Source organism: Ptychodera flava, chromosome 13, assembly GCF_041260155.1.
Source record: "Ptychodera flava strain L36383 chromosome 13, AS_Pfla_20210202, whole genome shotgun sequence".
NCBI lineage: Eukaryota > Metazoa > Hemichordata > Enteropneusta > Ptychoderidae > Ptychodera > Ptychodera flava.
In genome coordinates this window covers 31,395,580-31,411,874 of record NC_091940.1, presented here as the reverse complement: position 1 = coordinate 31,411,874, position 16,295 = coordinate 31,395,580, and the positions used below count along the sequence as shown (strand labels likewise).

At 36.6% G+C, this 16,295-nt stretch overlaps 1 protein-coding gene across 1 annotated transcript in view; it reads right to left on the bottom strand.

Annotated features, from left to right (window-relative positions):
- LOC139148158 (N-acetylgalactosamine-6-sulfatase-like) overlaps positions 1-13,229 on the bottom strand; it is a 14,789-nt gene extending 1,560 nt beyond the window's left edge. Inside the window, exons 1-10 of the mRNA XM_070719467.1 lie at positions 13,064-13,229; positions 11,242-11,365; positions 8,599-8,776; positions 7,137-7,347; positions 5,749-6,013; positions 5,132-5,235; positions 4,060-4,302; positions 3,126-3,247; positions 2,370-2,487; positions 1-1,942 (exon numbers count right to left, since the gene is read on the bottom strand). The exon at positions 1-1,942 is cut by the window's left edge and continues 1,560 nt beyond it. Of these exons, the coding sequence (XP_070575568.1) occupies positions 1,856-1,942; positions 2,370-2,487; positions 3,126-3,247; positions 4,060-4,302; positions 5,132-5,235; positions 5,749-6,013; positions 7,137-7,347; positions 8,599-8,776; positions 11,242-11,365; positions 13,064-13,168 (1,557 nt within the window). The 5' untranslated portion in view covers positions 13,169-13,229 and the 3' untranslated portion in view covers positions 1-1,855. The remainder of the gene's footprint in view (positions 1,943-2,369; positions 2,488-3,125; positions 3,248-4,059; positions 4,303-5,131; positions 5,236-5,748; positions 6,014-7,136; positions 7,348-8,598; positions 8,777-11,241; positions 11,366-13,063) is intronic.
- Positions 13,230-16,295: the final 3,066 nt, after the last annotated feature.

The window sequence follows — 16,295 nt, the reverse complement described above, 5'->3', positions numbered from 1 at the left end:
TTATAAATGGCGAAAATGGATTTTCTGGAATAAGTGACCCATAAGTTGGCACATATGTAAAAATCAGCTTTGGTGGACATACCCCTTAAGTGTGTCACTGTCAAAGAACATATTACCTTAGTAAGATTTCCTGTTGAAGTTCTTTTGGTACTAAATTATTACATGATTTAAAACTCTATTGCCTTTTTGTGATCAAAGGGATACTTGGAAAGCTGTACAAGTTAGTGAATATCAGACACTAGGCCCAATTATAAAAGATGACAATTTAAGTTTTCATGCACATCTGCATGTAGTCACAGATTGTGCACTGCAAATGAATTGTTTTTTCGTCCAACTTCAGATATAGAAATACTACCGGTAATAAATGCACACAGAAAAATTTGGAAGTAATTTGTAAATGCAGAGAGATCTATATCAAACAGAACGGGTTAACTCTGAAATTTAGCAAAATAGCAGCTTCAAGAGAATGTCTTCACACTGAAGACCAAATCACTAATTGTAATTGAAAAATTACTCTATATTCTGAAGTCAGCATGACTTTGGAATGATTTTTCGAAGCCTTTTAACATCATCGGTGGGCAGGTATTTTCAATCTTTGAAACGATACATGCATAAAGCTGACAATACAAGTCTCACAGGATATGAATAGGACAGAATATTGTACCATAGGAAATCAAATTAGTATTGCATAGGACTAGATGTGTCTTACAGGCACAGTATTATTACCTCTTGTAGACTAAAAAGGAGAGAACAATTCATATAGGACTATAAGAATCCTATCAAGTACTGAAAAACTCTTCTGGCTTGGGACAAGTGTATCTAGAATTCTAATATAGTAATTTTTTATAGAAAACGCAGCTTACATTCTCTACCTGGATATGATTCCATTACAATACAACTGTGTGCATATAAGACGCAGACGAGTGTACACTTAGACAGATTATGTAAATATTCTTGTTTCACTTTTCTCCCTTCCAAGGATTTCAGACTCAGAAACACCACGTTAATTTGCTACTAGGGGCTGAACAAATCTAGAGGTCAAAGGTCAGGGATCACCGAGTCTGTCTGGATCAATGAACATGCCATTCTGATGGTTTAGTAGACTTGTAAATTCACAACCATATGATGGACAATAAAACGTACTACACTGGAAGACAATCAAATACATTACACCTTAAAGGCCAGGGACTTGATCACCGGGATCAAGTTTCTGTTAGTCTATAAGAGGATTATGGAGTGTCATAGCCCATTGTTTTCCATTGAAATTGTAATCTAAAAAGGAGATTTCCCTGCGAGATAATCTGATGCCAGCACAGGCCTTTTAATGGATTTACTCAACCCAGATCATCAATGTCTATATTCACATGCCTAACTTAACCTTTTCACCACGATGATTTGACCCAAAGCCATAATTTTCTATGTCATAGTTGGACCTCTATACAAGGAAAAGGGGGTGAGAGGGTCTAGACTGAAAAACTTTGTAGCTTTACAAAAAGATAAAAGTGACGGATCTGGGCCAAAATCATTGTTTCAGGAGGATAAGAATCCTATCAAGTACTAAAAAACTCTTCTGGCCTGGGACAAGTGTATCTAGAATTCTAATATAATAATTTTTTATAGAAAACGCAGCTTACATTCTCTACCTGGATATGATTCCACGTAGCTTTACAAAAAGATAAAAGTGACGGATCCATGTATCTGGGTCAAAAACTTTGTAGCTTTACAAAAAGATAAAAGTGACGGATCTGGGCCAAAATCATTGTTTCAGGAGGACAGTGAACCTTAACTAGTTTATAAGTGACAAAGGCAAGGCAAATATGAGGAAATGCTTCCAGTGTTCACGAACAATGTTCCGCTAGTGAGGCCAGGTGCACTTATGTGGCTTGGACGGTGGTACCTTCAGACATCTACCAAGCTTCTCACAACCAACAGGGGCCCAGTTCTGGAATGATATCCATAAGTAATCACCTGACAACATGATTTAAATTCTAATAATTGAGAGACAACATATCATTCTAATGATAGAACTTGTCAAGGTATAGTTCACAGTAGAACTGTTGCTGGATATATTCTGATGGACAATGAGTAAACCTACACGGAAACATTTGGTTCTTGGTTTACAACGCAAGCTTAAATACACTTCAACCATGTATTTATATACAAACTATAACCACTCTGGTGAAAACAAGTGGTTAAATGGCCAATAGATGTTCTAAGATTCTTGGATGATTCAATAAAACTGAATAAATGCCTGGTACTCTTGTGATGAATCAAAGTCTGAAGGACAATAACTACTGTCATGTGACTAGTAGACAAACCTCAATTGTGTCAAAACAACCTTTTAATTGTGTCCCACTATTTTAACTTACCTGAACTGCCCTATCACACATGTTCAGTTGGGGTTGACCTGGTACAAGGTTTTTCCTATGCTCAGCCACGGCGTCAAGTATAGGCTGTAAACCCTGCTTGTATTCACCACTGCTAGGACTAAGAAGAAGACAAATAACATTTGAACAAGAAGTCATTAAAAGTCCACAAATGGACAGCCATGCAGTTGAATTACACTTGTTGTTGTGGTTCTTTCAGATTGATTTACTGCCATTTTATGGTAATATTGTATTGAATCACAATTATAAAATTCACGACAAATTGGGGTGATCAAATCGACCTAGTAGTTGGTGGTTCAATGAGCAAGTATGAAGATGTATCTACTTGTCTTGCAACCTGATCTAGCAGTCACATCTTTCTCATCACACAGTTGCAGTAATATTTGTCTGATTGTTGGACTACCATAATTAGAAATCAACAGGCTTGAGCAAAACATTGGTGTTCCATTGCTTAGGACTGATTTGCACATCCTTGCAATACAATATACTCAGTGTAACCAACACACTGAACTTTCAGATCAAAACTCCAAGAAATATCTATCAGTGTCCTGAGATAGGCTACAAATAATGACTACAATTAAAAGGAACATAGAAAAGAACATAAAAAAAAACCAATGCAGTCAGTAAAATTAGCAACACTACTAACAGATATAAAAGGTTGGACCAGTTTGTTTGTTGTTGCTTCGTTTCAATTCTATTTGACCATTTACTGTACAGTACTGAAACTTAATGACTCACTGTATCTGGTATTTTTCGCCTGGATCTCTTCCAAGATGAAAGAGGATCGGCTGTGCTGTGTTGTTGGTTTGGTTGTGAGTTGTCACACCTTCTACTGCCTGTCCTGGACAAAAGTCCGTTCCCTGGTGGAATAATAGCAATCAAATAACCCACTGACCACATGTTGGTGAATGCCTATTCTGCGTGAACCCTGGGGCTGTATTTCTTAACAAAGATAAAATTCTGAACAGTTTTGGTAAACTCCGCAGCAATCAAAATAGTCATAAAAGTATTTGCTTTCCACAGACATTTCTTTGATAACGTCATGGTGTATTTTTTTTCTAACAATCTTGAATTTTCATTTCTGTAAAAACAAAAAACACTAGATAATGAACAATTTTTGGCCATTGGTGATGATCTATTGTAAGTTGATTTGTATGCTCAAACACTGTGCATAAATGAAGGCATTTATTTAGGAAATCTGACATAAATTGTGACAGGAAGTTATCCACATTTTTCCACAGTATGAATCTTTTAAATTACGGTTACAACTTCCAGGATTTCATATTTTTCTCATAGAGTTGTCCTAACAGACCTAAAGGTAGAATGTGCCTTTGGGACAGATATTTGAAATCTCAGATTTCTACAATTCTTTTCTGATCTACCACTTGTGGGGGCTCATTTTAAAGTTTTTGGAGAAAGAAAAACTTTCTCCGTCTTAGTTTTTCCAAAATCCAAAATTTAATTTTCACGCCACAGAGTTAAAACAGGGATGGCGGCCATTTTGAATTTCAAATAACTCAAAATGTTGGGGAATTTGTTTGGCTAGTTCCAAACTTTGCATGGTAACCCCGATTTTTATCGCTGATTTGGTAAGAGAATCGTTGAAAGTTTCATTTTAGAAAGTTTGAGCAAAAGTTTAATTTAAGTCTTCCAATTTTGAGGCGTATACTACCTTATGAAACTCTTCTTCTGAGTTAGTCCATGTCCACAAATGGGCTTTGTATATTCCGTGTCTCGCAGCCATCAGCTCATCTCCACGGTAAAAGAAGACTGTTTTATTGGGATTAGTTTTGCCGTCTAACAGAACAGGCAGCAGACTGGTACCATCAATAATTCTGTCCTTGGGTTCTGCTACGCCGGCTAGGTCTAAGGCTGTGCTGTACAGGTCCATTATTGTAGCAATCTGATGGCTTACCTACAAGATACAACAGACCACTCTGTCTTCTCATACGCAAAACGTTTTGAATCAATGTGGGAATTTCTCTAAATTTCTTTGCATCAGCTCAACACTATTAATAGTACAATTTTCTTTTATCAAAGAGAACTTACAGCATCAATGGTGGGTTCTTCAGCATAGAGGGCGTTCTGCGATGGACCATTTCTATTATTGATAACTAACGGTTGATAAAACTACCGGTCTTAAAACTTTAGATGATGGTGGTAACATTGATGTGAAGTGAAGAGACCTACGGTAATTTTTGAGTTGAACTGTTGGCAATATCAGAACTAGACATATACTGTTTAAGTTTAGGAGTTGCCAACACGGATGTAACTATCGTCTACTTGTAATATTAGATGATCAAAAAGAAATCGGCTCTGTGAAAGTTAAAACATTGTCTGGAAGAAGGCTAGCCCTAGTAAAAACAACATCACAAGATTCAAACAAGGGTTTGCAAATGATGCGTTGTAGAGAGATAAGGGGAATATAAACGGATGTGCGATGTTGTTTTGACTACATGCAACCTACTTCCAGGCAGAGTTTATTCTTTGTGATTGACTAATATTACAGCTGAACTATACTCTTAACATCTGATAGTGTTGGCTACTTCACAAAACACAAAAGTTGATGGCTGACAATCATTAATGTCAATGATCATCTTAACATCCATACAGATTGTGATAAATGATCGCATATCACCTGAGTGAGATAAGCCTGTGAAACGTCACACAGGCAACTCTACACAGGAATACATCTTCACAGAAAGTTTGCACCTATTCCGACAAGTACCGGTACAGTGTCTTACCTCTCCAGCTTTGATTTTACCCGGCCACCATGCAATGCCAGGTTCTCTCATTCCACCTTCAAAGGTAGTCTCTTTACCACACAGGAACGGACCATTGCTACCACCTTGACAGAAGAAAAGAGGCTGTCAGGCAACCAGTCCAAAGGTCATCAAATGTTCAAAAGTATATGGGTATTTAAAATTTATGTGTTTGAAATTGTCAGCTCTAAACATGGTTCACCTTTCAAATCTTTCATAAGCATACACAGTTAAGAGTCATATTAATCAGTGCTTCCTAAAATCCAACATGTCTCTGATTCTAGAAAGTTGACTGAGCTTAACAAAATATTACAGGGCATTGTATATACGTAGGTATACAGCCAACTCTCCGGCAAGAATTTCAAGAAATGTCACAATTGTTAATCGACTCGAAGAGTTCAGAGGTCTAGAAAAACAGAGGGTATATTCTATCTTTCCAAACTGAAACACAAGTAAATGAGATTACTTTACAAAGCTCCATACTAAAGCTGCGATAAGCCTTATACACAACAACATATCTCGCTCTTCAACGTAAATGTATATATATTCTGCCAGTTCCATGTAACTGGCAGCTCAACTTTGCATTCCCACAATTTTACCTTTAGTCTTTGCATAGGTCGCTGCACCATTGTCAGATGTGAAAAACACAAACGTGTTGTGTTCAATTTTCAATTCTTTGAGTTTGTTCAGTATCTGACCGACACCATAATCCAGTTCCCTGACAGCGTCACCATAGGTACCACGTACGCTGGTACCTAGAAACATCTTTGATGCATAGACTGGTCCATGGGTGGCATCAGGGGTCCAATAGAGAAAGAATGGCTCCTTAGCTTTGGCTTTAGATTCAATGAAACTGAGCCCCTCCTATGAAACAAGAAAAATACCTCAGAGCATTTTGCATGCGGCATACCTCAACAAAAAAGCAACATCAATACCAAAACTTGATAGAAAGTAGTGTACAATGTATATGTGTAAAGCAGTTTGCTCCTCAAAAACAAAGCCTTAGACTTTTGCTCAAACTTTCCTCAAACAAAATTTCAACCATTCTCCTTTAGCATAAAGAATAAAAGTTGGTGCCACCGAGCAAAATTTAGTACCAGAAAAACAAATTACCCAACATTTAGCGACATTTGAAATTCAAAATGGCCACCATCCCTGTGTTATCTCTATGGGGAAAAATAAAATTCCCAATTTTCTCAGAACTAAGCTGGTGAAAACTTATTTACTATATAAGCTTCAAAATGAGTCCCCACATATGGTAGGTCAAAATAATATTGATAAAGTTAGAATGTCTGAATATCTGTCCCTGAGGCACATCTACCTTAATTCTCCTTTTATCTTTCCTTGAAATAGAAGGAGCAAACAGTGTTGACTGACAGTGAAATTAGTTTTTTTTTTAGAACTGAATGAAAATTAACAGAGCAATAAAAACAATGCAGATTTTTGGTCTGTACAGGCACATGTTGATCCTCAATGCACAGATACATGTGTTGCCTCTGAAGCTGCACAGACAGCACTGGCAAAGCAATACATTGATATATTATTCCTTTACTTACAATTTACTGCTCTAAGAAATCCTAACCTAGTGAAACACAAACCGTTCACCATGTAACTTCTAGTCTACAAAAATTTACTGCCATACACACTACTTTCCTTGTGCTGAAACTATAATATCCTTCAAATAGTTTCTCATTTCCTAGCTTTATAAAGTATTAATATTCCTTTGCTCATAAATATCTTTCAGTAATTTTGATGCCTGATGAACTTGCTATACAGATTTACAAGTCCCTCAAAATATCAAATGCCTATACGTACTATCGTTCCACTTGCCAGTCAGAGGAGCTTATCTTTAGGTGAATGTCCAACATAGGCATGACAATGAAATTAAAATCATGTAATGATTTCTCTAGGATATTGGTGTTGCAAAATAATTTATATAAAATAATTTGAAAACCACTGCAAAATCATTGAACATGGTTTTGAATACCTGTATAAAATGTTGTGTCATGTTAGACTCGCCACTTTGATGATCGATGGGGAAATCTTCATAATATCTGCCTGCCATGGCGTTATTTTTGTACACCGGGATATTGGGTGTTTGTTTGTTGTCGTAGGGACCAAAGTGACAGTTTGGAGAGCTGAACACTTCATCAAATCCACGGTTGAAGGGAAGATGCTCTGGCTGCTGACCAAGATGCCTGGAGGAGGAAAAATGATATCACAAAAGTTACATAGAGTGAAGAGAAATTCAATATACGGAATTGTCATTCACATTCACACAGGCTTTGTGTATTTTACTATTGTTTATGTTATGCAAATATGGAAGGCCTGGGGTGAATGTGAGTGGACAATGCTACACCCGTCAGAAGATGGTCCCTGCCATACCATGTGATGAAAGGGTCAAGCTTAGAGCTTTCTTTCCATGATTCAAAAGACATTAAGTTGATGAAGCCCTAAATTGCAACTTCCACCACTATTTGTGTCTGTTTTAATGAAAAATCTCATGATTTACAAATGGTGAAAATCACTTGTCCAGAATAAGCAGCCCCAAAGCTAGCACATATGTAAACATCAGCCTTCGTGAACTTCCCCTTTATTTGACTTTCAAAAAACCCACAGGAACACTGTCATATCCCATCATCAGAGAGTGATATTGGCTTGGTCTGGTTTTCCTCAAAAACAATACATCATGTAGAAGAGTGGCCGATGGCATGGTAATTTTATTGGTAAATTGCTCTTAGAAAGCAATTCAGATGAGTTTAACCCTTTCACCGCTATGGTTTACCAAATCTTAATATTTTTTTGTTCCAAGGTTAGACCTCTGAAGAGGGAAATGGGGATGAAGATCTTTTGAAAATGATCAGATATATCAACGGTCGGATATTTATAATCAGGTGTAATATTTTTACTCTTTTTTAACTTTGAATGGTTAAGGAACTGCGACGAAAATTTTACTACTACCCTCTCTAATATAAAAAGTGTTGATGTAAAGGTATCAAGGGAGACCTAAAAGTCATGATAGCATTGTACTAGCTCGCTTGTTAACCAGAAAAAAACTACTGATGGTCGTTGAAATCTAAAAATATATGGCCTGATTTTCAGCATTCTTCTAGTACGCTGTGCAAAAGGTATCTTTACAGCACCCTAGGTATACATGTGACTTTATTTCTTGTTTGAGAATTAATGACCGTTTTTATGAAGCTAGAATTCTGTTGTGTTGAGTACAATTATAAACCATTTCTGTATATGTTTATTAACTCTGAAAGACATGTAGGGAAAGGGGAGTTGGCTTGAAGTCTACTTTCTGAACATCCAGAAACCAGTACATTGGGAATATTGCCAAAAATAAAAATACATTGTAATTTTGAGGGCAAACAACCACTGACCCTCGACAAAATGTTTTCTAAAGGGTCTGTGTGGCAACAGAATGTCTCTCATTTAATACGTACCATTTTCCTATAACTTTGCTTTTGTATCCCGCTGTTTTTAAAAGTTCCGGTAACAGTATCTCTGCAGATGATATTCCACCCACTATGTCCTGTGGTGTATATGCATTTCTAGCATGATCGTTGGTTGTGTAGAAACCATTCCTGATAGGCAGACGACCCGTCATCAACGCTGCCCTGGCTAAATTTAGAAATGATAGCCCATGTGATGTTAGGACAATGTAACCTGACAATATTGTACTCTGCATGCTACAAATTGATCAAATCAAAGTCACGCGCATAGATGTTTATATACTGTAAGCATGAAATTAAAAATGCTATCACAATGCTGATAAAAATACCGATATGGCTTTGGCTCAATACCACTTTTTACTGACTTGGCAGATGGGAAGTGATAGCTATGTCAGGATAAGGCTTAATAAACATGGTGCAACACTATACGCCCATCATTGATAACTATGATGTTAATACAGAATAATTATTGTCCTAAACTCAGGTACTATCTACACTAAACAGGCCTCCAAATCATGACCACACCATCATTGAAATTCAGATTCCATCTCACTAGTGTGTGTGTGTCTGAATAGATGTGTCACATTTGTCTCACATGTCTTTCCTGGGACACAATGTCTGAATAGAAGACAATGTGCACGCATGCGACCACGTGTTGATCATCAGGCTGAAGGAAGGACAGCTGAAACTCTCAGGGACCGTCTCGGATTGTCGCAGAAGTTCAAGAAACGAAATTTCTTTGTTTAGATCAAAACCCCCTCCCCCTCCCCCTAAACGAAACTTCAAAAGTGCGAAATGTTCATGTCTGCCTGAGACTACAATGTTGCATTTTGCTATAGCTACTAAAGACGTATGCCCCTTGCCACATTACAATTAAAGTAATTGATCAGATTTGAGTACTAACAGGGCATTTTACCGTATAAAAGTTTCATGTTATTTTATTTTCCCTTTTTGAATCTCTTGTGCTGTTCTTTGTCTTTGTGAACACGCAATTTGTACTTGGTAGGGGCGGTAAATAAGCGAGAAACTTTGACAAGGGAGCCCAGGCATGTTCAATCATATTAAAACGACTATGATCAGGTGCATAACAAGTGAGAATAAAGAAAGCTAGTGGTTAGAGCAGATGCTTATAAATGGCACATTTAAAAAAATGATACTTTTGTCTTTGTATAATTTGATGAATGAAAGGTTTAGGATACAATGTTACTATCGGTAAATTGTGTTTGGGGCACAAACGAGATGGAAACAGTTACAAAGTTGTTGGCACGAGTGTGCAGTTTTTCTTTAATTTAAAATAAACACACGAAAGCTTGTGATCACAAAACAAAAGTGCGAAAGTGAAGTTCACTAATTGAATGGAGGTCAAACCCCTCCCCCCCCCTAAACGAATGAATTTCGCTTTTTGAACTTCTGCGACAATCTGAGACATCCCTAAATTGGGTGGGACGATATTGCACAAAAGTAAACAGGAAAGAATATTCAAAACATGATATAGAAATTGAAAGGCTATAATATAACAGGAAGTCATATGATTATTCCATATCAAGGTAATGGTATACCTCTTGAAAACATCCTGTGAGCAATTCAATAGTTCCATCTTTGTTTACGTACAGTATACAAAGCCCTGCTATACACAGCAACCCCAGCTGCCACATTTTTCAAGACAATCTCTTCCATTTTTGATAGCTAAATACATGACCATGGTGATGCTGAAACTTTCAAAACTTTGTATATTCTAAATTTGCCAAAAGGATTATTGAAAATTTCAGGACAGACAGCTGTAGTATCTGGCTGTCACATTTTGATACTTGGATAAACATTTTCTTTATTTCAAAGTACATAAAGCAGGCACCATTACAGTAGAACCTGTTCATTAATAACCCATTCAATATTCTAAGTTAACTCTTTCCATGTATTATTTATTCAAAATGAAATGACTGATAAATCTAAAAAACAAAAATAATATATACAGCAAAACTTGTATTGAGCTTTTCATATATACAACCTGAAATATTTAAATGTGCTTTGCTATTTAGAGATGTGTAATATTTTAAGTTTACTTTGCTCTTTAGAGATGTGTCATTTTCATTTTGAGACCACATGTTACGGAAAAATATAGGTTTGGTCTGCAAAATAAACAGCAGTTGACAGATCGACCATTAAAATTGTAAATATGCAGGCACTTAGTTAATATGAAAACAAACAATGCCATATGGTAATATCCATTGCTGAAATTTCATAATATCCAAACCATCAACATTTTGATGGAGTTTTTATTTTCTCCCTTTTTTTCAAATTTTAATTTTGTTGAAGGGGACAGATACTGGAAATGTTCATACTTTAAATTCCTTTTTTATTTTAAGCAACAAGTAAATTTTCATTTGGCATTGCAAGCATCATGCACTGCGGAAAATATACAATGTTATCATTGACAAATGAATTCCAGTCCAAACTCAAAACTTCAGTTGTTGACAATACTATCAGAAATTTACACACGTACAGGCTGTACTAGACAAGTTGAACATTTGGTTTTTTGGCATGGAGTACCAGTAGAACAAGAGCTACAGTTTCACAAACATATAAAATGCTGAAAAATCAGTTACAACAAAAAGATTAGCTTGAATTACTACTTACATGGAGAACACAGTGGATTTGCTGTGTAAAATGATGGCATAAGCGTGCCCTCTGCAGCCATTTTGTCCAAATTTGGTGTTTCTTTTGCTGGCTCACCAAATACACCAAGATCTCCCCATCCCATCTGAAATCAGACATTGTCATCATGATAAAATTTAGTGTTCAAAGAGGATTATCACATAATAGGATTTTCCTTTTTAACAATTGTATATGATGACTGCTCATTGCTTTTCACACTTAAATAAATTTAGTAGCATTACGTGCAACATCTGGTTGCCCTTTCAATCATAGTATCCAAAATAGTAAATCGAGACACTTTCATCTCTTTGCAGAATGCATTGAGCAGAATAAATCATGCCCATACAAATAGTTTTTAACAACTGTGAAAGATTTGTTGCAATATAACTAAAACGATTAAATCTCACTTTTTTGTCACAGAGAAGCTTTTAGGTAACTGATATAAATATTGCTTTAAATGCCAGCACACTACTGACAATATGGATTTTATGTCAAACATAAGGCTCTGGTATCAACACAATCTGATTTTCTAAAGGAAATCAAGGGGATAAATTTCTTGATAGAGAGACAGTAGGAGTAGGGCAGCAGGAAGACAGATTTATTTTAGGGCATTTCAACCTTAACCTTCTATTCTGCTTAAAATTGGCTCGAAACATGAGAAAGACAGAAAACTATTCTTGCCTGTACGTTTGATGGAACCTATTACCAAAATTGTAAAACATGTCCTGCTCTTTACAAGTTTTTAAAAATGAAACTGAAATGGCAGTCAGACCATAAAATTACATTTTTGGCGTAATGGCTGATGAGTATTACAACTTAATCTAGCGACATATTTATATAACGATTGCAATTTCAAAGGTATTAAAACAAAAGACAAACACCTAATAATGTTTTAACCCCTAGTTAAATCCCGATCCCCGGTCTTTTTGAGCTGGGGTTAAGACTTAGATTTACATTCCGGGAAATGCCCCTGTCATACAGAGGCTGACAGGGAAGGCTGTTTTCATCACTTATTATGTTGTTTTCATGATTAGCTACTTTGTTGATTTCACTTTTGTCAAATATACGTGCTGATACTTCTGAAGCCCTGAAGATGTTAACCATGATATCAATTTTGTTCCTGTCATTTCGAGTACCATTCGATAAACAATACAAAAGATCGGCAGACCAATGTAACACGCAGTAAGGTAAAATGTCAGTTGTGATAAGATTTCAAAACTAGTACAAACTCACAGATTGGTCTTCGGAAGAAGGACTGTCAAGAAATTACATTTTAAAACAGTGCTCTATTATTTTCACTTGATTTGTCTCTCGTAATATACACAAGTTGACAAGATTATAACTTTCATTTTTTTCGCATAACAAAGTGGTAGGGCACATAATCCTAAGAGAACAGCACAATACGGTATCATAAAAAACATGGGTTTTATTAAATATTACATTTCAATGTATGCATGCAGTTTTCAAGATGAGCCAGAATTCGAATTCCCTCTAAATTACTGTTGGGAAAAAAACCTTAGCTAAGCACATCTTCACACTCATTAGTTTAGTAGTGAACGCGCCACGACCATCTTTCCGTACTGTGAAACCTTAAAATGCGCTGTATGCCTGCCTGGTCACGACCTGTAAGTCTCACGAGCAGATCATATGATGCGGTGTGTATAGAAGTGTGTACACAAACAAAGGAGCCGTGCAGCTGACCGACAGAGCGGAAGACGTGCCCGGATAAACATACACATGCTTTCATCTTAAAAAGGTTATGCTGTCAAGTTTTCAACTCAAAATTGTACACGACCATACTTACGTCATCCATGAGCATGATGATAACGTTGGGTTTCTCACCAGCTGCAAGAACGCAGCTGAATACAAGGTAAATTGTAGCAGCCGATACTTTCAGACACACCGCCATGTTTGTATCGAAGCAGTGTGTTGTGGGTAGTTGAAGCTTGAGCGCAAGATTTCTGAAGGCAGATGCACGGAGCTATTTATAGTCCATGGGTCAGCAAGATGCATTACGAGAGTAGGGGTGTGCAGCCTTCTCGCTCCTTACCTTTTTCGTCAAATACATTCTTGCAACCGAAGGCAGAGCTGCAGGGCGAACCGGATCCAACCCCACGTTTATACTTGCTTGACATGCGATATAAGCTTAAATATCTGCATTTATTTTATACTTCTGGTAAAATACAAGTAAACTCCATGCACCTATGGTCATCCATTCAATCATGCATTCACCTCATCCTCAGGCCGCGTTCACAAAAAGTGGTGGGGGGGGGAGGGGGGGGGAACTCGAAAATTCTCGGAGTAGTATAGTCGGGGGGGGGGGGGGGCTTGACTTGAAAGTTTTTCTCTGCCTATACGGAGACCTGAAAATATTTTGGCTCCCAACATTTTGATGTCGTCCAATGGTTCATTAAATGTTAGTAATAATTACACAAACCATTTTGTTGCAAATCTAAAAATGTGTGAATGCCAGTAAATCTTCGTAAAAACAACAAGTTAGCCTTGTAATGGGGTAGGAGCTGCAACTGTTGATGATTTTTTTTAACATTTCGTTGCAATGTATAAAATACAGTTTCTTGGTGTCTCTCTATAGCATGCTGAAAATTAAACACAATACTCAGTTTTTCAACAAAGCCTGTTTGTCTAAATATTGGTGATAATTGATTTAAGAGTTCAGACTGAAAGTTATTTGCCAATGATACAAATGCACTGCTAACGTTGGCTGTCTTGGCAAGCTGAATACTGGACGATTCAACATTCTCTAGGGAACAAGAACGTAGTTGTATAAACCATAGACCCTCGAGGGTCTATGTATAAACTGAACAGAAATATTGTAAAAATACAAAGTTAATACAGCTGCGACCCTGCTACTGCCTACGGGCAGTGTCACTGTCACTGCATGCCCGCAGTGACAACGATAGTTCTGATGTTTGATGTAGTTTCTATTTAACAAGAGTTTGGGTCAAAGAACTCTCAATTGACAGTGAAACATACATGTAACAAGATCAGGCCACCGAGCAACACATTACAAGGAGACTTAAAAATTACCATAGATTTTTTAATTCTGGCATATTTATTTATTTATTTATTTAGCCGTGTACACATATGTGACATTGGCATAAAATGAAATACAAAACAAAAAGAATTACATAATCGAAAATAATCAAATAATAGAGAAAAACGATGGGCTCACCATGCTTGATTTTGTACAAATCTATGATGAGAAGTCAGTTTTTCTCAAATCACTTAAAATCAATGTATAAAAACCATTCATTTCAAGTTCATGCAGTCTAGCTCCAGCGTCTATGATGCAGTGAATAAAATTTTCACATCTGATCGTACAATAATACAAAAGTACACCTTTGAACAGTAAAAGCTCTAATTTAAATGAAAAAATGTGTGACTAAATGGAATCGTTAATTTTTTTTTACCAATTTGCCATTATCACACCGAAAATTTCTGAGATTAAAGCATTTATTTGATAGAATATTTTAACCTTCCAGTATTGTCAATTTTTGAAAACATTTAAAGTACTATCTTACTTGTATATTTCTTGCACTTTTGAAAAGAGTATTTTTTTTGGTAGGTCACTGTGCTCAGTTTTTCACAATTTGGCAAAATGTAGCCAGGAATTCACAATTTGTACTCTCTCTCATGATTGTGGTTTTGTGTGCTTTTCAGCTCGCGCCATTGATCTGGCCAGAGTTGGATTAACCCAAGTTGGCTTGGACTGATAAATCCAAATAGTCCATGCATTTAAAAATGAATAAAATTAAGAACTTTCCCTATAGTTATATGGCTCTACAACCTGCTGATAAGAGGCCTGGGATAAGAGGTAGTGTCAAACATCTGCGTCAGAACTTACGCAATAATTTTAAGTGCATTCCTGATAAATATGTGGCTATATGATAATTGGAGGGGGGACTTGAAAATTGTTGATCAAATAGATGAGGGAGACTTGAAATTTTTTGAGGGTATTGAGGGGGAATCTAAAAAAAGATTTCAATCGCGATTCCTCCAGGCCCCCACCATTTTTATTGAATGCAGCCCTATAGCCACGACCGTCTTGCCGAGTGCAATGATACAAGTTGCAGAGAGATACTGGGTCACAAACCGTTAAATCTGGGCTGGATAATTGTTTACCACTAAAAGTAAGTAAATTATGGGTTAAGCAGCTCATAAAATTGTTGTCGAGTCCTGGAAAAGGTATTTTGAGCGAGACTGCATGCACTTGCCTAGCAATTAACTGATTTAAGGTTAAAAAAATACTACTGTACTGCTCAGATTAAAAAAAAATAGTCACATCCATTTCTGTCAGTCTCACTGTTGGAAAAGAAAAGGTTCTTCCCTGTAAAAATCGACATTTTCTCCTGTTATGAACTGTAGGCACTATATTTTTATGGGCTGGCAGTCTGCTCAAAGATTCCGTACTCTGCAGAAAAAGTATGAGCTCAATCGATTGAGCAGGCTACTTAATCCACGAACACCTGTGTTTGAACACATTTAAAATATCTATATTTGGTTGGACAGAATTGCTTGATGTTTTTCATTCTTCAATATACTGCCTTTCCCCTCATGCTTTAAGAACCATTAAACCATAACACTACAGTTTTTTTTAATTGTAAAAATTAATTCAAAGGACTGTGAACAGCTGCTAATGGTTCCATGTGGACACTGTAGATACCAAATGTCTATGTGATGCTGTATCACATATTCGTTAGCCAAAATCATAATAGTTTCCGAATCCATACAAATTTTCTTTTGAGAAAATGTGACACATTTGCAGCTTACAAAGGTCAACAAAAACATACTAAATGTTTTGGACAGTTTTTTATGGTTAATTTAAAGCAGGACACACTCCCAAAAAATAAAAATGTTAAATTTTCGGGGATATAAAGTACTGTCATGCAAATCAAGAGATACCTTATTCTCTTTTTTCAGACACTGGTGATCAGTGGTGATTTTGCAATAGATTTGCATGGAACTACTTACACGGTATACAGTATATCAGGAATGGTACTGTGTTGGATACTTTC